The 22781-nt window shown below is 40.5% G+C and overlaps 1 protein-coding gene across 1 annotated transcript; it reads right to left on the bottom strand.

Annotated features, from left to right (window-relative positions):
* Positions 1–874: 874 nt before the first annotated feature.
* On the bottom strand, positions 875–22369 carry XG (Xg glycoprotein (Xg blood group)). Its single transcript, XM_059815929.1, has 9 exons — positions 22309–22369; positions 12455–12496; positions 12058–12114; positions 8213–8248; positions 5334–5399; positions 4358–4414; positions 3073–3111; positions 2668–2787; positions 875–882 (listed from the first exon to the last, which is right to left on the bottom strand). Exons 1-9 carry the CDS (start codon positions 22367–22369, stop codon positions 875–877), a joined length of 486 nt encoding a protein of 161 aa, XP_059671912.1.
* Between the last annotated feature and the right edge of the window lie 412 nt (positions 22370–22781).

Genomic DNA, 22781 nt, shown 5'->3' with positions numbered 1-22781 from the left:
TCCACAACCTCTCTGGGCAGCCTGTTATCCATTTCAAATTTAATTTAGATAGAATAGTATTTTATTTTATGAAAAGAGAACCTTTTCAGATGACGTCTTTCTCCAACGATTTAATAAACACAAAATCATGTTTACCTCCATCTACATGGAATTCCAGTAAGAAAAAGCATGCTTCACATATAAGATGAAGATAAAAACACACAGGTTTCCTCTATGCTTTAAAGAGTTAGATAAAATGGCTGTGTTGCAGAATTATGTCAGTAAACCACTAGTTTTGCCAGCTTTCATCTGCATTTCATTCATTTGCTAGTATTTTGATTCAGTTAGCTAAATGAAGGCAGAGACACTGGAAGAGTGTTCAGTTTTTGTTGATAGATTTGTCTACATAAGGGCATTTGTTAGCACAGCGTGGTTTATTAGGAACAAGGGAAAAAGATGAAACAGCCTTGCTAGAAAAACTGTATCAACCGTACCTCCACATGTGTATGAAGTTTAAAAGTTGGTGTGATATAGATTTTATAGAACAAAGTGTCACAGACTCGTTCTAAATGGTTCTGAAAACTTTGTACCTATTTTCCCTTTACAGAAATTATGAATAATATGGTTCTTAAGAAAAACAGCCTGCCAGATTAATGCCTTTAAAGGCTCCTAGAGCAGGACCTAAGTTTTCAAGAAGAGAAACAAAATTTATGTCAAATTCCAGTTCCTGAGAAGAGCTAAACCATTTCGGTAATAAATTAATAAATAAATAAATAAATAAATTCTGCATGCGTTCCTGTCATTTTTATTTTTTTAAACAGTAGTTCATCAATGTACATATTCTTTTCATGCTGTATTTTAAAATTAAGAATGGATTTTCAATCTATAGCTCCTTTCACTTTGCTAGAATTCAGACATAAATACAAAGTAAAGGCATTAAGATTTTTAATGCTTTATACAGCTTCAAGTTTTCCTTAAACATTATAGACAATAGAGAAATATACTAAAGAAATCAAACATGTATTAACGGAAACAGCAATTTCCTTATTCCTATTCTATTAGAAGGTTAAGTATTTTGGCTAATTTTGAAAACAGAAAAAAAAAATTGTTCGCTGACTCAAATGCTCACAAACCAAAACCTTTCCATTTTTAGCTTATATTAAACTTTATTTCTTTGTTGTTTAAAATAACTTCTGAATCAAAATGTGTATCCAACCTTTAAGAATGCAGGTTGGATAGTTCAATACCATCCCCAGATGTTTTAAGCACATCTTTGGTGATGTAAAGCTCAAGGTGCGAGAGTGACGTCAGGTAAAAGAGAGTAGGATTGCAATGGCTCAACAAAACATTCCTTAGAGGAAGATTTTCTTTTGTCAGAATGATAAAATAATAGAAAGAAATTGTCAGATCTGTGGGCTGAATGTCACCAACCAAAGGAGCCTGTGATCAGAGGGCAACTCTTCTTTCAGCAGTTTACACTGTGGCCCCACCTGAAAAATGAAGATTGAACATTCAGCATTTCCACCACGGATGCCCTTTGCCAGCACTTCTGGGCTTTTTGTGCTCCAGTCCTCTTGAGGCAGCAGGTGGGAACCTCGTATCCCCAGAGACGTATCGACAGCCTTCCCCATTGGTCTCACTCCCCGTTTCCAGAGGGCCGCAGGATCACTGACCTGACGCTTTAGTTACAGCCCAGCCATAGAAACAGAGGAAAATAAGTGACTGTCAGACACTGCGGGCACAGACAGCCTTCACGGCCCTGACCGGCCTCCCCCGGGACATCCCGGGCCGTGCTCTGGCTGGATCTCCCCTGGGTAACCCTGCCCAAGCCTTGCCCCAGAACCTGCTATGGCAGCCCCAGAACCTGCTATGGCAGCCCCAGGCCAAGGATTTCTGAAGCGCAGGGAGATCCCACATCTCTCAGAAATGCCTGTGAAGCTTCTCCACACACACCCTGCATTTCACTCATGTCTTAGCGGTTAGTCCCATTATTGAACAAATAACACGAATTAGAGGTTTAAATTGACCTCTGTGGCAGCTAAGGGCCAGGGCTGGGCTGTTCCTGAAGAGCTGGGAGCCGAGGGCAGCTGCAGGGGAGCCCAGGCCGCCGCCTCCGTGGTGGCGGACATGCACAGAGGGGCGGTGATGGCAAACAGGCCCCGTGGATGGGCCTGCCATTGTCAGATGAAGACAAGGCAGCCAGCCCACCCAAGGCCAAGCCAGGAAATCCAGCCAGCCATCCGGGCTCATGGCCGGGGTAGGCATGCCGGGCATGTGGCACAGGCTGGGGCAGGAGGCCTACCCAGGCTGGATCTGAAATGGGGTCCCTGGCCAGAGTATACATGAGAATGCCCCAGGCGAGGCTGATCTGGGCCGTGCAGACTGGTTTCCGCACACGGGGCTGTGACAGCCAGTCACCTCTGTGGTGGCAGAGACCTCACATCATGTAATTTCCTTCATAAAATGACGTACATCCATCTTCTGTGCACATTATGGCTTCCTATACTTGTCCTTGATGAAGAACGTTAGTTACCAGTATCTCTTACAGACCAGTGAGGTTGTTTAGGACAAGATTTTCAAATGCCCTCATCCCTGACCTATTTCTGGCCCCACTGAAATTGTTTGTAAAATTCCTGTCTGTTCCAGCGCTAAATCAACTCGGAAAGCTGGAAACCAATTCGGTCTTACCATGTGGTTTGAAACAAAGTCTCTTGTTCTTATAAGCGGAGTAGGCCGCTATCGATCCAACGACTAATATTACAAAAGCAGAAATTATAGGAGATGTAACTCCAGCTATTAATCCTGAATCTGTGGAAAAAGAGAGAGATTTTTTTCAGAGGCACTGAAATGGTTTGCTTAAGCGTATTATCCACTAAGATGTGCTTTGAGGTGTGCAATGAGAATTGCTTGGTGAAACATTGGAAATTCATTAAATAGCATTAAGCAGAAGACTAGAAATTATGTTATGTTACAGCTGTTGTGAAAACAGTGTCTTAAAGCCTAATTTAGTATATGTACTACTTTTGTAAGTAACATTTTCTTACTATTTTATGATGATCAGAAACAAATTATAGAATAAATTATTTACTATACCCGTGTTTCCTCCATGGTTGAAATGATGCTCCTCTTCTCCTGGAATAGAGGATGAAGTTTCATCACGAAATGTTTTTCATCTTGTTGTGAGAACAAAGTTTACTCAGCAAAGTGTGATTTTGTACAGAAGGTGAAAGGGGGTGGCTCGACAGGGCTGTGAAAGAGGAGCTCCCCTTCCAGTCCTGACTGACAGCTGCGCTGGTCGGAGGAATAACCATCCATCCTCCTGACACTTCGTTTTATTATCTTCTAAAAAAAGGATAATACTTATGTGCTGGTTTTGGATGGGATAGAGTTAATTTTCTTCATAGCAGCTAGTATAGGGCTGTGTTTTGGATTTGTGCTGGAAATAGTATTGATAAAGCAGGGATGTTTTAGTTACTGCTGAGCAGTGCTTACACAGTGTCAAGGCCTTTTCTGCTTCTCACACCACCCCACCAGCGAGTAGGCTGGGGGTGCACAAGAAGTTGGGAGGGAACACAGCCGGGACAGCTGACCCCAACTGACCAAAGCGATATTCCATACCATATGACGTCATGCTCAGCATATAAAGCTGGGGGAAGAAGAAGGAAGGGGGGACATTCGGAGTAACGGCGTTTGTCTTCCCAAGCAACCGTTATGCGTGATGGAGCCCTGCTTTCCTGGAGATGGCTGAACACCTGCCTGCCCATGGGAAGTAGTGAATGAATTCCTTGTTTTGCTTTGCTTCCTTGCGCGACTTTTGCTTTACCTATTAAACTGTCTTTCTCTCAACCCATGAGTTTTCTCACTTTTACTCTTCTGCTTCTCTCCCCCATCCCACCTGGGGGGGAGTGAGCGAGCAGCTGTGTGGTGCTTAGTTGCCGGCTGGGACTAAACCACAACTTAGCAGTCTATATCAAGCTGATTTCACAGGGAGCGGGAGGTCAGTATACACTGGCTATTCCCTACTGCCAGGCAATCAGATGATTTATGAATAATTTTAGTCAAGGTCATAGGCCCGGTGCATCTACTTTCAGTTCTCGACAGAAGCCCCTTGATTTGGGACTGTCCTAGCTGAATTCAAAGGAATTAATCTTGCAAGGTTCTGGCATATGCCAGAACACTACAAAATGTTTAGGAATATGTTTCAAGTTTGAGCTTCAGGCTCAAAGCCATGGTTTGTGAAGAAGGATAACTGATCGAAATAAAAATAGCAGAGTCTTGTCCTATACCTTCAGTGACAGACAGATTACCCCTAAAGCAAAACCAGCCAACTCTGAGTTACAAGTAGGGAGAAGCTGCAAGGAGAATTGGCAAATACTACCTGTTATGTGCGGTGGTAAAGGCTTCCCATCAAGGAGATCTGAGTCATCAAAACCTCCTGCAAGGTAAAGATTAGGATTTCTGTTGCATAGTTATCTGATCAATGGTAACCCCTTCAGCACCCTTGTCCAGTTTTTTTGTAATGTACTAGGAAGGAGTGAGGGACCTTTGAAATCCCAGCTTCAACATGGCGGATGGGTCAGGTGTCTTGCACTGATGGTCACCTATTCAAATTCACCTGGAAGGTGGAGTACTAAAACTGTTGGTGTATACCCGTTCTGCATCTGTATTGGCACTTGTAGGATGTGTGGGCTTGAGCTCTCAGTAGAACAAATCCTTATACAATACAGACATCTCAAATCCCAGCAGTTCCTGGAGCAGGAAGTCAGTGGGTCCTTTCCAGGAAAGACTCCAGAAGGACTCCAGAAGGACCTGCCACGGCTCACCACTACAATCACACCAAAAGTAAGTATGGGATACATGGTGGTAGCTGGGATAGATGTGCCACTTCCACTTTATTTAAGTGGGTGTCTGGGACCACATTCAAAAGCAATTCAGGCTTACATCCATCTCCCCAGTCCCACCTGTGGTATGCCCTAGGGCCATGTCAGATGCACATCTCAGTATGGATTTGAACACAGGCTTATCCGTGCCCTGTGGCTAGATGTCAAAGTGGAACCTTAGCACAGTTCAGTGTATACATACCCAAAATGAAAAGGCAAACAAGATGTGTGTTAGCCTCATGCCATTTAGGAGTCAACATCCCACATTTTGGGCAGACAGAAAAGCTTTATGGTACCAACACTAAAACTCAGAAAATCTTTCCGAACACTGGGTCAGGAACAGGGATTACAAAAGGGAGCTGGAGGGAAGGGATGATAAAAACTATTAATAAAGAAATAAGAGAGAAAACTATTCAAAATATCTGCTCTGAACAGCTCATAGTGCTAGATTTTCAGAGGAGAAAATGCTCTTACCAGAATTACTATGGCTTCCCGGTCGTGGCGGAAGAGGTGGGTATAAAGGTTTTCTTGGGATGTCACCTATTGATAATTAATATTTTTAGATGGTTGGACAGACAAAAGTGAGAGCTGTAAGTGAAGAGCATGATAACCTGAGATTTTATACCTATTTCTAATTTGTCCTCCGGTGAATTAAGAAAAGGACCTTGTCACTAGTTAAAAAGTCTCAAGCACTATATCAACAAATAGCTAGGTACTAAAACTAATTAGAAAGTGAAAAGGGAATATTTTCAAAATTAAAATGAGAGGAGAATTCACAAAAATGTTGAAGGAAAATATTTCATGTATTTCTGGCAAGTGCTAACATCATTTAATGCTGACAGCTGGGAAGCACAGTGTGTTACTGTCTGTGTCAGTGGTGCAGTTATGCAGAGCCAACAGAGAAGTTGGTGTTCTGGGCTGGGCAGGAGGCAACAGGTTACCTCTGTGCCATCAGCAGGTATTACTAAGATATGGAGATTAGTTTCATGTAACAGGTGCTGAATTAATCTAATGCATGATGAATTTTCTACTCTTGAACAGTGCAAAATGAACTCAGACTTCAGCTTTGTTGTGTAGGACTTTGTGCTGGTATTTGGCCTTAATTTTTGCCAAAGTATTAGGAAGAGATGCATTGCATAGAGCAGGAGATCTGATAACTAATAGCAGTTTCCAAAGTGCACACATGGTCCTGGAGTAGCAAGAGCTGACTCAGGTCAAAACCCGCCAAAGTTAACACCCAGGGCCGTCACTCTGCATATATAGATTAGATCCCCTCTTGCTGTCCTTTCTCCAACCAGTTCAGTCTCGTATTTGACTGTTCTCATAGCCAGACAGTGAATTTAGCTCTGAATAAATCAAAGTTAGGTCACAGAAATAAATAGCAATTTCCCTCCTTCTCCTTAAATCTTTCTTTCACCTTCAGTACATGCCAGATGCCCTTTTATCATGCTTTCATCTTGCTTAGCTGCTAAATATGATGCTTCTGTTTGTGAGTAATGTTTAGGTTCTGATTCAGCAAATTGTTTAGATATATGCTTAACTTCGGGTGAGTTTAGCCTACTGCTGTCAATGGATTTTAGGTAGGGTCTTAAAGCTTTATTAAATCAGACTTTGCCCAATTAATTCTATTCAATAGAAGAGACTTGTTCGGTTCCAGAACTGTGTGTAATGAACTAAGACTCACCATGGCACAAAAACAGAAAACTGCCAATCCCATTATTCGTTTCTATTATGATGCTGCACTTATTCAGTCTCTCTAAGCATAAGAAGATACATTTGATGGCGTAGCTAGTGAAAAAATCATGTCTTCAGAACTATTGATAGTGAGGTACATATCATTAATCCCATTATACCATGTATGAATGTCAATTAAGAACCTGAACTGAAAATGGAGCAAAGAAATAAAAACTGAGGGAAACATCATTCACCATCGACTGATTGAAAAGGTGGGTTTTAGTGAAGATACTTAATCTATTCATCAGTAATTTAATCAACATACTAAACCCATCCTCTCATAAAAGTACCCATTAAAAACTTTCAGATATGGAACAATTAGTATGGGCAGGAAGAATCACAGAATCACTGAGGTTGGAAAAGACTTGTAAGATCAAGTCCAACCATCAACCAACACCACCATGCCCATTAAAACATGTCCCACAATGCCTCATCCACACGTTCCTTGAACACCTCCAGTGAGGGTGACTCCACCACTTCCCTGGGCAGCTTATTCCAGTGTCTCACCACTCTCTCAGCAAAGAATTTTTTCCTAATATCCAGTCTAAAAGTGACAGTATAAACATGGGAATTATAAACAAAATTAGATTCAGCTTTATAAAGTGTGGGCTAACATGTCATGCAAACACAGGCATGAAATGCCACAGGGGAGCCTGGAAATGCGGAAAGCCCTGGAACTGGGAAAGAATAAATAAAAGTTATGATTCTCTAAGACTGAAACATGAGTAAACCAGACCACTGCAACTGGAATCATAATTCAGAGGTTCTGTGCAATGGGCTGAGAAGTAATTTTTCTTTTGTGTAGCCTTGATTCAAGTGGAATTTTAGGCTTTGATTCAATACTACTTGCATTTTAGATAATTTCAATGTACAAGAACCTTTCTAGAGTACTTCACATCCTTGGTATACCTCTAAACACACTAAACAAAATGTGGTGCAAAAATTCCCAAAGTCAAGGATTTCATATGTCTACACAGCTCAGCACAGTATGGTGAATACTTCCTGGGCCAGTTCTGGATGTTATAGAAATACCTGGAAGTTATAGCAGGTTACAACAACTTGCCTGCTTCAAGCTTAAGCTGTATCTTGTCCATCAGTGCTCATCTCTGAAACATTCCTTCCTGCATTTCTGATTTGGGATCAGCAGAGCTACAACAAGCTCACACCTCTCTCTATCCACTGTTAACCTCTGATTAACCTCTGATCTTAGGCAGACTCATTTTTGGTAGCTGAAGAAACTACTGCCATCACTGGTTGTCTTCAACCTTCTGCCAGAGGCCACCACCGTGAACCATCACGGCTGAATGGGCAGTGCATCCTGTCCCCAGCCATGACTGTGGTAGCCTGGCATGGTAATGTAAACCAAAGCCGACTCAGTTCATGCAGGTAGGCCAGCCTGCAAGCTCCCATAGCTGGCAGCCAGACATAGCCCATCCTGCTGTCCCCACTCTGCATGATGGCCTCTGGCAAAAGGGCTGCATGTACATGAGTTGTAATGACTCCCATGACTACAGTTCCTCCTACAGTCTTGAAATCTCTTCTCAGAAATTAGGCAGACTTCGGAAAAAGACTACGAAACAACCCAACCATTATATTTGAGAAAAGAAGAGAGTACTCACCCCCACCAAGAGCATCTTCTAAATGCAGATCATTGTCTAAAAATGAGAAGGAGGAAGATACAGAGAAGTGAGTTACACACAATTCTTGAGGGAAACGAGATGTTGGTTTTAATAGAAAACGTACAACTGAATGTTTGACAAGCAACTTTTTCAGGTCAGTCCCGCAAGGTCAAATAAGGTATTACACTTTTCTTGAAAACTCTTACAGAATTTAATATTTGCCCATGCAATAATTGACAAATGATACAGTATTTTCTACTCAAAACACGAAAGATTTATTCCTGCTTTAAATAAGCTCAGAATAAATCTCCTAATGGAATCAAGATCAATACCTCTTTAATGTATTTGCAAGTACGTAAATTGCTAAGATATTAAAATGTGTCTATTTTTAAAATATGCTTATTTATTAGCATTTATGTCTGTGGTTAAAACTGGTATATGAATGTGTTGCTCAAGTGTAATTTGTTGAACTGCAAAAACTGAATACCCATTTCAAGAACAAATACTGGGAACTGAAAAACCTATTTAGGGAGAGAGAATTGAATCAACTAATTCATGTAAGGGTCATGGTGACATAAAAATGTTTGCTTCAAGCGATCATAACGTGCCTATCTAAGGTTGGGTGACAGTGTGTTTTTCTTTGGCTGAGCTATAAAGGTTTTAAAATACACTTAAATGTCTGCACATGCATGTTATCAACAGGCTATTACCATTCCCCCAGCACTGTACACATGTGCCGCTGTACCTGGCATGGAATTTTTCTTCCAATAATGATTAAGCTGCAGATGCATAAGCAGGAGGAACTCAATTTGCAACATGCAGGTGTGTATATAAGTACGTGGGTGATATTTTAGGGTGTGTATGGAATGACGGTGAGCTCTGAAAGGTCACTGAGTAATAGGCAGAAATATGGTAGACGGATGTCATAACTCCAAGGATCCTTTCTTGCTCCTTATAAATGTGGAGTGCTGGAATGAATCAGAAGGGAGAGCACAATCTACCTCAATTTTTATATTGATGCTTATTGCCACAGAAAATTAGATAGTCGATTAAATATATTTTTTTTCATAATAATTGTGTCAGAATTCCTGAAACCCAGGAAAATCAGTCCAAACGCATTGCCATGCAGAAGTCTGCCTTGGTCTGTTCTTTATATCCAGAGGTAGTGGGAAGCGGCTTTTGCACAGTATCTAGTCTCACTTGTGTAACAACTCAGAAATGATTTCATGTCACCAGGAAATCTGGCAGGAAAATAACCAAATTCATGACTCGGTTTGTTCTTCTCAAGCCAGGTGTTGACCCTGTCTGTGTCTGGCCAGCAGAGAGCTGCATTTCAAAAATACCCTTATGTGTCAAATACTAACATACTAAAATACTATGTAAGAAGCAATAAATTGCAAACTGGATTCAATTTATTATCGAGATGAAGAATTCAGGTAAAATGCAGGGTTCGATTCTGGAGGGTTCATGCAGAGATTTGTTGCAGAAATGCTAAGGTTGATATGAATAAAATACAAATAGAAATGTGTATGTCTGTAGGGACCAAAAGAAACAGCAGAGCAAAGGGTTAAAAGAACAGACAGTAAAGGTCACCATTCCCAGCAGTAAAGTTGAGGAATGTGTTGTTTCTGTCAAAACCAGCAGGCCTGTGCGCTGATAAGACGGCAGCACAGGAGACTTGTCAGCAGAGGAAAAGCAGAAGGGCACTCTAAAGCCAAAGGTTGCAGCATATCACCTATTCCATTACTTTTCCTGTTCGCCCACCCAGAAAATAGACTGTAGATATAGGCTGTGTACCCTAAACAAGCAAAACCAGACAGTGGGCAGCAACCTGGCCTAGGGTTCAGAGGCACTGAAGTAAGCAAGATTATGAGGCAAAGGACCTCTCCATAGTAGCTGATGATTCCTGAAGGGTATAAAAGAGCTGTACATAAACTAGCTTCTCATTTCTGATCAACAAGGACCACAGAGACAGGCTAAAGACTCAGTAGCTGGCATACCTTGTCCCATGTTGCACATGATGCTCACCAGATCACCTGAACACACACATCTAGGTGCTGATGAGGATGTGGGTTTGAGTGTACGGCTGAATGAAATCAATGGCAGGATGAATGTGAGTGGGTAAAATCAACTTATTTAGAGATTTTGTCAATAAACATCACCTTCTCCTTCCATTAAGTTTTATGTTGAACGTTGTTACACTAGATGGGAGGTGCCTACAGGAGAGCTTCAACTCAGGCAGAGGTTTCTATCTGGGAAGTGATGCCCAGAGGACATGGCCTGTACAGTAATTGGCCCCAGCTCAACCAAAATCATCATCTCAGCCAGCCTCATTTCTCAATGATACTGGCTGAATGAAACAGAGGAAACCCTGAGGTTAAGGTGAAGGATCAGGCAGATGCTAGGACATACTTCTGTATCATCTTTCTGCACGTTTCCAAATCCAGTGATTGATTTTTAACACTGTTTTTTTTTTTTATTAGTTTTAATTGCTTTTAAACTCCCTGCAATCCTCTTCAGTGCTGAAAGAGATTCCAAAATGATCTGGAAAACATGAAGTTCTTAATTCCTAAGAATTAGTAAAGTCGATTCAGGTAGGGCAGATAATAATCTGACAGTCATATCTCTAACAGATTTAGGAGTCCCTAAAAATCAAATTCCTTTCACCTGACTGAGGCAGCTTCACTGTAGATATTGGCATCCCTAGGTTACCTTTAAACAGAGTCTTTTAGGGCACGATTCAAGTAACCTACTTAAAATGTCTGTATTAGGATGAGAACAAATCCACATTTAGGTTGATTTGAACATCCCTAGACATGCTGATTTCTCTCCAGACATTTCAAAGGAAGTCAGGACAGTTAGCTAAGTAGAGGGCAGTGGCTTAGCAGCACTTTACAACAGACACTTCTAATCTAAGCCAAACACAGATTTTCCTTGCAAAATGAAGTGGGAAGGAAGTATGCAACCATTGCAGGATTTAGTAGCTACCACATTTGCAAATGCTGCCTTGTTTGTTCAAAGAGCAAGCCAGAGAATCGTGTGGAAAATGTAACTGCTTTCGTGTACCTAAAGACTTACTGCAATGTTTGTCGAGAAAAAGATTGAAAGTTGTGTGGGCTGATGTTATCCAGCATTTCCTGATTCAAGCATTTCGATTGATAGCCAGAAATTTCTTTCAGTGTAGTTTAGTTGAAAAATCTCTATGTTATCATAAAATGTTCTATCATAAATGCATGTGTGGTTTTGTTGTTGTTTGCAGTTTGGGATTTTTAAACAATAGCAAGTGTTCATTGGAAATCGTCATTTGTCATCCTGAGGACTACAGCTAAAACCTTTTGGTTCTCTCTGCTGTTCAGAGCGTTTTTTCCTTTCTGACAGGGGTCTTTGTAGGAATCAATACTAGATAACATTAAGTAAATACATGGAGAGAAGAAAGAATACCCAAATTCCTTCTGATTCTTTTCCAAGCCCGTTATCAAGCATCATGAATATTTATGCTAAAAGAAAAGATAACGGAAAAATAGTAGAACAGTTACCCATTTTTAGCAACAGTTACCCATGGTTATACTCCCCAGGGAGTTCAATACAGGCTGGAAAAGCGTGAAGAAGATCTTCAGGAAATAAAATGTCATCAGTGGCCAGTCATGCTCAAAAGCCTTACTGAAAGCAGTAAAGACATGGAATTGCTGACTGTTGAAAAAACACTTACTTTACATACAGAAGACAGCTAGTATTCACACAAATTATCTCAGCTACCGTACATTAGCAAATATGATCAAGAATCTTATGGGAGACAGTTTCTATATATCTAAAATCAGTTATGACCCATTGTCTTCATTACTCACTCAGCACAGGCCTTGTCGGTCTTCTGATCACTGTAGGCTTCCGGGTAATTATGTCCTCTGTGGGACACAATGACATACCAATAAACAATAACAGCTTAAACTTTTTCAACTTATCAAAAGAAGGTATCTGCCAATCTAGAGAGCTGCATTCAATAAATCTTTACATATCATGACAGAAGCTAAAAATGAAGGGATATGTTTTCAAAGCCATTATTTTTTTTGTTTTGAATAAAATTTTAATTTTATGACAGAAACATCAAAATCTAGCATTTCTCAATTCTGTATATCTTTAACTTAAGTATTAGCCACTTCATATTCCAGTCCTTAAGGAAAAGGACTTAAGATTTATTACTGGGTCTAAATGCCATGGTAAAATAAGGGTAGGAGATTTACCTACCTGGGTGATCAAGAGCATCAGCTAAATCAAAATCACGTTGACCTAGAAGGAAGGTGACAGAAGTAAAGAGACTAAGTCAGTGGGCAGGTTTCTATGACCTCCAGGTCTGAGGGCTCTGGGCAAAGCCAGAACACCAGTAAGAGGCAAAAAAAAAGTCCATCCGAACAGGAGCAGGCGCAGAGCAAGCTGGCAGCTGTTGTCCCTGCACCGTGCAGTCCTGAATGACCATGCGAGATGGGCTCATTTAATTCAAAGAAGCTATTCGTTCAGGTAGCTGCTCTCTCATGTTACCCGTATTCAGGCGCTGTGCAAACATGCCTTTGAAGAACACAGGTTGCCTGTTACAGGGCACAAGAGCTATTGACAAGAGACGGCTGAAAGTAGCATTCAGCACAGTGCTTGCAACCCAGAATCATTAGGTGAGAACTTTTAATATTTTCATTGTTGTTTTACTAGCTCAGCTTCAGAGAGCAGCTTTACTGGCAAGCCTGCCTTGTGATCACTTGTAACATGAATCAACTTTTTTTTAAATTCTTCCTGTAACATGTGCCAGCAGTAGAAGATATAAAGATGTGTTTACCTAATTTAGTTTCCACTGTACCGTAAAAAATCTGAAAGGGGAGAAAATAACCCTTCCTGTTCAGTGTTAGGTGACAATGATGTCATTAAATGTCACAGCAGGGCAATTAGCATCCTGACCTTTGAAGTGAGCCAGTAAATAAAACTGGAAAATGTTGAAAATGTATAAACTGAAGCATACAACTTTGAACTGAACAAACACAGTTATTCATGTGAGTTTTACTTTCCACTCTTTACAGTCTGCCACTTTCCTTTTAATACACAGCCTTCATGAAACACCTCTTTGCAGAGTATGTACCCATTGGTTTTCATCCAGACCGAAACTTCACCGTCCTTGTGTTTGCCCACCAAATACACGATCAGCCTGCACAAACCCACAAAAAGTCACAACGTGTCATGGCTTCCCTAAGCAGAAATGTTTTACTGTGCTCTATCGAGTAAGCCTCTTGATCTGCATCTATTTATTATTCTGTCTAAAAGGCTTAATACCTAACTCTTCGAGGAAGTGTTTTTCTTGGTAAGTCTTGAACACTTCACAGCAAGAAAGGTGTCGTTGTTCAAGCAGGGAAACTGAGGAACAGAGAAAGGCCATCAGAGGTTCTCCAGCATGCCAACGCTCTGAGTTCAGCTCAGCCCTCTCTTCTTGACAGGTGCTGTCCATCTGCATGGCATTCTTCACAGTAATTATTGTTCCTGAATAATAAATAGCTCTCGCCTGTGTCAAAGAGCTCTTGGAAGGATTAATTATCAGTGGTAAAACACTGTATGATCCTCAGATAAAAATCAGCACAGGAGCATAAAGTAGAAATGTTTTGATTCCCATGAGGGTTTTCACGTAAGTCTGTGAACTTAATTACAGCTGGTGTCTGACGGAAAAGACAAAACAAGGCTGGCATGCAAAATAGTGAATAGCTTCTAAAGCAAAACTGTCCCTATAAAACATTATGACAAACCTGTGTTTGGAAAGGAAAAGCAGGTAACAGCTTAAAGCTTTCCTGTTCATGTTATTGAATTGATCTTGGAGTGTCACCTCATCTGACCACCTCTCCTTCCCCTGCCCTGGCCACTCAGCCAACCTAGCTAAGTCCGGTAACCTTTCAACTGGGTCCTTACATGGATAATATTCCAAGGCCTTGGCAGGTTACTTTTTTAATATGAATCCATTAAAATACATTAAATTGACAAGTGGCTTCCTCAGAAGATATTCCCTGCCAGAGCTCTGAGGACATCACCAGCCCTTGCTGGCTCTGAGCCACTGCCTGTGGGCTGTCAGAGCCGTGCTGCTGCCCAGCCATGGGACCATTTCATCCTGATGCAGACCCCTACCCACAGGCTGACATCCTGGCATTGCCTCAAATTGTATGGTCAAATTATGTTTTTCTGAAGCATTTCTTCAGTGCCAACAATATGAGCAACTTAAGTTTGACTGTCCTTTGATTTTGTCCTCTGGGTAAATCTTCATTGCTGATCAGCATCCTGGGTGCTGAAGGAGGCTGTCTGACCTGAGCCCAGCTGCTGCAGGATACTGCCGACAGGATTCAAACCATTTCTCATCAGAGTGAGTCATCAGAAATAATTTTGTAACACTGAAGAGCTGTTGGCCAAGCCAGCTCCTTTTTACAGGTCCTGACATGCAGGAAGTAACGATATGGAAAGCAGCTACCAAGGTCCCAATGCTATAAAAAGAATGTGATAGAATCGTCTTGTGAAGGAAGACTCTGGAAAAATTCCAGGTACAATATTTCTTTGAAGTTAGGAAAAATAAAAGAACAGAAGGAGGAATCTAATCAAAAGAGATTATGGAATTCAAACAAGATGATGCAGATGCTTCCAGTTGCATGAGAACCAAAGCAAAACAGCATACTGAAACAGTTAACTAACATCTGCCCTTCTCTTGGACAATACCAACGTTTTCCTCTCCTGTTGTTTGTCTGCTCTGATATTGAAAAAGTGGGAAAAGACAAGAGGTGTTCTTTTGAGACAGCAAGGGAAAAACAGAAGACAACTACAGAAATTTTAAGAAGAGGAAAAAGAAGCCTGAAAATCCCCTGCAGAAATTATTCAGATTGATTTTTTTATTATTATTTCTCATGATAAACTAAGTAACAAAATAAACAGAAACAAACACAGAATGACGGACTGAGAGTAAGACAGGAATCTACGTTGAAATCTCTTTGGCTGTGTAAATATAACCCTTGACAGATGGGCAGATTGTATGTGGACATCTGTGCAGCATGGTAAATGATATTCCAATAAACTAAAAGATTGCTTGGACTTCCATCCCAACTTCCTCTGGTAATAACATCAAATGACCGCAAGGAGTAAGATTTTGTGGAGCAGAATTTTAAATGCTTATTACCATTTCTGAGACTGCACCTAGACATTTGAAGGATCTAATTTGGGAGGATAACAGATGGTTAAATAGCTGAACAGCCCAGATTTCATCTGCAAAATGGTGGGTCTAAAAACAAAAACACATTAGAGACTCAGAGAATATTTAGCTCAATAGGAACTGCAGTCACTTCAGGGAACTCTGAAGATAAATGACAATGGAAATAAATTAGTCAAGCTTCTTCAGAGAACAAACAGACTGAAAGAAATTCATTTTCCACATATAAAAATGGCCTTTTTTTCGGACCAGCTTCCTTAATAGAAACAGCTGGAAATACACTGACGAAAATGAGAATAGAGGAAATTTTACTGGGGAGAAAACAGCTTTGTTCCTTCAGGGTTTTTTGTGTGTGGTTTTTGTTGGGTTTTTTTTAACCTGGATAAAGTTATGAAGAGATTTAGCTATGCGAGAGATATTATCCCAGAGTTATCTCTGTTATTACTGCTTTGGGCTAGTGTGCTATTTCTTGGCATCACTTCTAGCCTTTCTTCTGGGAGTATCCCTGTTTTTACATAGAAATAAAATTCTTGTAATAGTGGTTTTTGTTGGGTGGTCCACAACGATTCATAACAGAGAATTTGAGAAAATGCTTATAAGCTCCTGCCTGACACCACAGAACAGCCCTTATCTGCAAATGAGAAAATGCTAAGAAAACAAGCCTTCCAGATGGATACACAGCTTGTATCGCAAAAGGACCTGTTTTAATTATGTTTATACTAGCTGCTCAAACACAATGAACTATCCTAACAGTAGGACTTTTGCTAGCACTGCCAGCCTCATTTGGGATCTAATTCCCTCATCTCCACCCAACACATGTAGCTGTGCCTATAAAAGTCTGAAGTGTAGACCTGGCCTAAGAGTAGACTTCTCTGTAGCAGCCAGAGAGGGGAGAATATTCTCCATAAAGCCAAGCATCACAGTATAGTAGCTTAAATTTCAAAGTTACTACATTTATTTTTACAGGCATCATTCTTTCAGGTAGGACATTTGCTTTCACTAATGCTCATACTTTCTATGAGCCTTTGAAATACAATGTGTGGAAGGCTGGTGGTACAAAATCCTTCTTAGTCCACTTTTGCTCTACTGTGCAGACTGTTATGGTTGCTTTTTGCTGCAGAGATACTGAGCCAGCTTTTACTATGTTCCCTTGAATACAAGCCACATCCTGCTGAAGCATCATGGAGCTGAGGTCATCTTACCCCACCAAGGCAGTCCCCTGCAGAGTCATGTCCTCAGACACATGTGCATTTAATGTTCACAAACTTTTGCCCATATTAGTTTTCTGAAAATGTGACCCAAATATCCAGTCACTAAAATGCAGACAGCAGCGTCTTTTGCCTATGGTTTAATTTGTGACCTAAAAGTTAAATGGATCCATCACCCTTTAACTGTGAGCGTATTGATCACAAGGGTCTGAGATCCGACAGTTTTTGAGGAGGATTTACAAGGAACAAGGCTGGATTCTGCAGGTAGATGTTACCTATTTGTCATTACGACTGTAGTCAGAAGTTTTCTGACAAAAGGCTACCATGGCATCACTCCGCAATTTTTAATCTCCATAAGTAGGCTCTGTCCTGCGCTGGATCCATATGAACACAGCTTGTGGCCGTTAAAATGACGCACATTTAAATAAGACAGTATGAATATCGCTAAATGAGAGTCAGGTTATACAGCAAACAAAATTAACTTCTCAGGCATTTAATATGCATAGTCTAGTATTAAAAATGAAGCTAAGAACCATGAGAAAATGTGCCTATATGTGTAGATACGTGTGTGTGGACATACATCTTAAATGCGTATGTGCACATGTGTGTTAGATAAATCCTTTTGTCATTAATATGGTTAAATTAATGGGTTTTGAGTGCATTGCTAACAGTCATATGATTGGGATGAGATTACCTGTGTTAGAAATAAATTAGAAGCCACTAACTTAGAAATGTGAGCTAGATAGAAAGAGAAAATAAGTTGATTTTACATTATTTAAAAACAAGAAAAAAAATTATTTCTTCAGTGTAATTAAATAAGAATTGTTTGGGGAATACAACGAGCTTAAAACATTATGAAGCTGGCGGAGACTGCGGAAGAAGTGGGTGACTCACAAATGAGAACAAAAATTTTCTAAAAAGGAACAATATGTTACCGAAATCACTCATGGGACCCATTTTATGTTCTTTTTAGCTGAAACAGTAAGTTATTCTTTGTACAGATAATTTCTGATTATTATACAATCATGAGACGTATTTCCCCTGTGATGAGAAAATAGGATGTATTCTCCCAGGTATGTGATTCAGAGCATACCCATTTACTGGTCCAACTTTATTCAGGAAGCCATTATGTTCGTTTAAAGGAAATTACTCATGTAAGAAGAGTTGTGGGAGAACATAAAGGTTTACAGCCCAGAGTGGACACTTTGGACAAAATCTCAATGAGCGGGTACTATTTCTTTGATGTAATACTCTCATGATCCATATTTCCTGATGAGGTTACTGTAGGTTTTTTTCCATCATGGCCCTTCTGTTCCATAAACAATGATTGCCATTACAGCCCCTTGATGTTGGGGTGGAAAATGAACATGCTTTAAAATCTGTAATTAAGATCTAAGTTTCAGTCCATAGACCACAGCATATGGACCTGATTATTGGCTTCATGGTTTTTTCTGGGCCACTTCTGTTTATAGTTTGAATTCAAGGGAAATGAAAAGGTCTCTCTCACTTATTCATACAAGAACACATTTAAATAATTACCAGCAAATAAGATGCACTAATAAAGGAAGAGTGGCAGTAATGCTTTAGGTCTGTGCAGCATGGTCTCATCAAACATGAAAGAAAATCTTCTAGTTCAGTGGTGTTTGCTTTGCTGTGGACAAACAACAGCTGATCAAAGGTAGCTGCTGTTCTTTATGATGTGATATGCCCTGCATACATATCATTTTCTATATTTTCCTTCAGAGTGAGTGCAGAAGAAGCTGGTGTGTGCTGTAAAATTACAGGCAGAGTGAAGGAGTTGGGATCTCCGATGAAGCAGCACCATATGTTTGCACATCTTACTGAAACTCAGATTTTCAGCTTTGTGTCATGAGGAAGCGGAGCTTAGGCCACGGCCTGGGCTGTTTAGCCAAAACTTCTCTCTGTCCCTGTGTGGTTTGTGAAGCTGTCAGCCCTTTTCAGCCGTTTGGTCTGAGGGTGTCAGGCTTAATGACTGTCACATTACATGAGAACTGTACATGGAGGTAGGCTCAAACAAGAGACCTATATGAGTGTTCCTACTGAAACCCTATAGTGTGGCAGAAACAACAGTTCTGTTGATCTCTCTGAGTGACCGCTCACTGCCTAAGTACCAGCTGGCGAATCCACACTTTCCCCAGCTGGTAGTTTAGAGACAACAGAGGGAGCTGAAGATAATGCGGGAAGTCAGGGAGATGCCAGGCATTGCTATTTCTGTTGCTCACAGAGTGTCTTTTAATGTTCCTCATCCCACCTTCATCCCAACTACACTGGTAAAATACACGCAAAATACCTTCAGCTCTTCAATATGGGTAGCACAGATGTCAGTAGTACTATTCTGTAACTAACACAGAGTTGAATTTGTTTCAGAAATTCTGTTGTATAACTAATCCTGTGCCCCTTGAAGTCACAGTAGCCTATCAGCATAATTATTTATATTGCTTCTAAGAGCGTTAGTAATACTGCCAAGTCAAAGTGGATGATCAGGGTGCTTCATACATGATCTTTGCTTGTGTGTTTAAGATGCAAGACAGCAAAGAAGCAAGGCAGGCATCTTCTCTATTTCATGCCATTAAGAATGTGCTTTCTAGAACAGAATAATGCTGGAAAGAGTTGCTGGACGTCAGCAAGCATGTCTGTTCAGCAACAAAGTCTCTGTGGAGTCTCAGGAGCCACCTCTCATCTCATTTGGAGCAATCTGGAGCATCATTGCCCTTCTTGAAAATATATTGCTGTGATTTAGCTTTTTAAATAAATTCCTCAGGAAGTAAAAAATGCATTGATGACAGGCAAAGCTTATACAGTAGAAGTGGGACTGTTATATTTTCATAACTCATTCAAGCCCTTTCTTTCAACTGGCATGGCCTATTTGCCTTCATGAGATATATTGTACTACAGATTTTAGACAGTATTTTCCCATAACATTCATAGATGTCAGCCCCCCTGTGGAAAAGAAGGAAGACTCTGATCAAAACAATCTGAATCTCCTCCTAAACACGAGGCAAAATGCCACAGAAAGGCATATTTTTATTGATTTTTAATCTGGAAAGAATTATGACATATATTTGTTTACTTATTACCCTCAATGGGATGGAAAGGGATTGACAATCGCTGATGCAAATGAGGGAAAGATACATACTGAAAACAGGCAGTTTGGGCACTGCTACCAGGCTTGCAATGTGGCAGCAATGTTTGAAAATTGAACCTGAGAAGCTGAGTAACCACACCAGTTGTTAGCTCTTCCCAAGCTCTGATGTTGCAACAGCTCTGCTCTTAGGGTTTCAACCAGTTCAGGTATGTCTATTTATCAAGCTGCCATCACACCCTTGGATGATAGCGCTGACATGCCTACAGATGATAGTAGCTCTGGTATTGGGAGTAAAATAGTTCTGGCGCCCAGCAACAACAGAATTAATTGTCTGATGTATCTCTGCTGATGCCGTGAGTGCTTCGGCATGTACGCAGGGACCTCACACAGAGAGACAACGAGGACTGGAGCTTGATGGAGCAGTATAAGAAAAAAAGGACTGTGTTTTTCATCTCTCCCAGTCTGTCTTTTAACTCCAGTGAAAACTACATTATTCCTAAAACTAAGTCATGTAATGTCTCAAATCCAAACAGGTCTGTAATTTTCTCCCCATAAAGTGCCTACCTAATTAACCAAGAATACAATTAGTTTTGAGTCAACATCTTTGCAAGCCTTAGCCGGACAGTGGTACATGGTTTACTGGCTAGCAATAAATGCTGTTCCTTTTACCCGCACAGCATGCAGTACTGGATACAGTAAAGTTAATGTGTCTTAAACATTGTCAACCTTTGCGCTGTCTATATCAGGTCTCACTTTCCTTGTGCAATGTGGTCCTCAGTTATGCCATGCTTCTGCTGAGATGTGTCCATCAAGCTAGTCTAGCCAACTAACTGAAGATAGCCGGACATAAAGGAAATGCTAGATGGTAAGAGGAGTGATGTGATCTGGTCTGGCCGTGGTGGCACGGTAGTTTCTAGAAGGTATCACAGATGGTTACAGCTTAGATGATTAAGAATTAAGGCTGCATACAAAAAGGTAAATCATGCCATAGACATTCCTACCATAAGGACTTAGACCATCTTTTCACCAGCATGGCCAAGCCCTTCTCATATCATGTCCTGATTAGGACTGAGAAGTGATTCCTGTAAAAGTCCCCTTAAACATGGTAAATACTTTGATGATAAAATTCAGTGGCTGTTGCCATAGACTTAAAATAATTCATTTTGCTTTCCAAAGTGGATTAGTTTCCACAGTCGTAAGACTGTGCCCAAAGCCCACAGCAGCTTTCAACAATGACTTCTTCCCCAAAGCAGGGCCTGAACTGGCTCTAAATTAGCACATGCATAAAGCAAGAACGGTTAGGCTGACTATCCTAGTAATTAAAGTGATAGAGTATATGGAAATTGGCTTGTCCATGCTCAGATGGTTTGAACAGAAATATTCAACATAAGAGAGTCCTCCAGAACAAGAAAGTCTGCATGCCAGTCATGAGAGACCGTGTGAATCATCGCTGTTCACAACACACTACGGGGCAGGCCAGCACAGTCCTACTGCTCTGCTGTTTCTGTGCCACATTACTTGCTGAAGACCTCCAAATAATTCCTTGTTTGTTAAAATGGAACTATGGCACTAATTTAAGGCAAGATTTTTTTTCACTGCCCATCCCTGCAAGATCTCCTAAGGACTCCATTTAAATCAGGGGTGGTGGGAGGATGAGCAGCACCAGCTATTTTGGAACTAGTGGTTAATGACTGATTTCTTCCCGCAGTCAAACACTGTGCTACAAGTTTTTGAACTAATGTTCATATACAAAAAAGGTTACAAGTACACTACATGGCAGATGCACATGAGGATGATCCTATTTGGTTTGATATCAAAAAAAGTTTTTCACGATGTTTTGCTAAAAGAAAATTATGTTAGAATATAGAAAAACAACCCAATATGAAAGGACTATGTTTTCCCAACTGGTATTCATTCATCAAAAAATATGTGCAAAACGTATTCAATTCTTCATTAATCCTGCATAAAAAAAAAAAAGTATGCTTGTGTGTGGATTTTATATATTCAAGAGTATGTTGGCTGAAGTTAATAAATTATTAATTTATAATTATTAAAGCATGAGCACCAATACCAAAGCATAAGCATCTTTAAACTGAATCAGAATTTGTTTTTACAATATAACTAATATGTTTTAAAATATCAGTTACCAAGAAAAGCTCTAAAAACTTGAAGTTAGTATTTGACTAAGGATCTCTCTGGAAACTTTAAGTTCTCCTGGAAGCTGTCATTTTACAGCTCCCATTTTAAAAGTTTATACTAAGGTCCAAGCTTGTGAATAATTTTAGGGTAGCAACACTAAAGAGAAAATAAGAAATTATAACAAACGAACACCAACTAGCATGGCTATTATGAGCGAACATCCAAAAGATACATCTCTCTCTAGAAACTGCCGAAGTACTTGCTAAACACTCTTGAATGCTTCTCATGAAACAGTAGAAACAAGAATAACACCAGCAAGCATTTCTAAATAAACAAACATTTTCTTTTTAGGGGTTGGGGCTTAGGTTTTGGGGTTTTCTTTTCATTTTTAATAATCACACCCTAGAAATAACCAAAGGCAAAGGTCACTTACCTCTTACATGGACTAGAAGAAAGCCAAGGCACAAAAGAAGGATACTTCTGAATTTCCCCATGGTCTTCTATGCCGTGCCTTGATATCACTGGTTGGCTTTTTCCAAGCGACGACGTTAGATGTTGCAACTGCAGTGCCAAGGTTTGAGGGAGACGCTTGGAATCAGCAGCTCTATCCAAAGAGTTCTCTCACCATCACATTCAAGCACCAAGTAAGAGAGAATTCCCTAAAAACCTCTTCTAGTACAGGACAAGTAATGAAAGCAGACAATCCTGCTACGGCCAAGCCCTGAGCAGCACCGTAGGTGCCACCCGCCCTCTAAGAAATCTATTTATTGCCCAGGCAGGGAGCCTGGAGAGCCAGGGAACCAGCAGCAGCACCCAATGAGGAGGGAGCCAGTGCGCCCTGAATCCTCCTCCTTCCCGGAGGGAAAGCCAACCAGTTTGACATCCTCGCCTTCAAAGCAGGGTGTG

The sequence above is a fragment of the Gavia stellata genome, chromosome 1, assembly GCF_030936135.1.
Source record: "Gavia stellata isolate bGavSte3 chromosome 1, bGavSte3.hap2, whole genome shotgun sequence".
Taxonomy (NCBI): domain Eukaryota; kingdom Metazoa; phylum Chordata; class Aves; order Gaviiformes; family Gaviidae; genus Gavia; species Gavia stellata.
This window is presented reverse-complemented; position numbering and strand designations above follow the sequence as displayed.

What these genes read in the sequence shown, in the direction of transcription:
- XG (XM_059815929.1), bottom strand. Translation starts at nt 22,369, where the DNA reads ATGGGGAAATTCAGAAGTATCCTTCTTTTGTGCCTTGGCTTTCTTCTA. An exon ending in TGATGCTCTTGATCACCCAG is followed by an intron (nt 12,115 to 12,454) that starts GTAGGTAAATCT and finishes TGTGTCCCACAG; the next exon opens with AGGACATAATTACCCGGAAG. An exon ending in ACCGACAAGGCCTGTGCTGA is followed by an intron (nt 8,249 to 12,057) that starts GTGAGTAATGAA and finishes TCTCATTTTTAG; the next exon opens with ACAATGATCTGCATTTAGAA.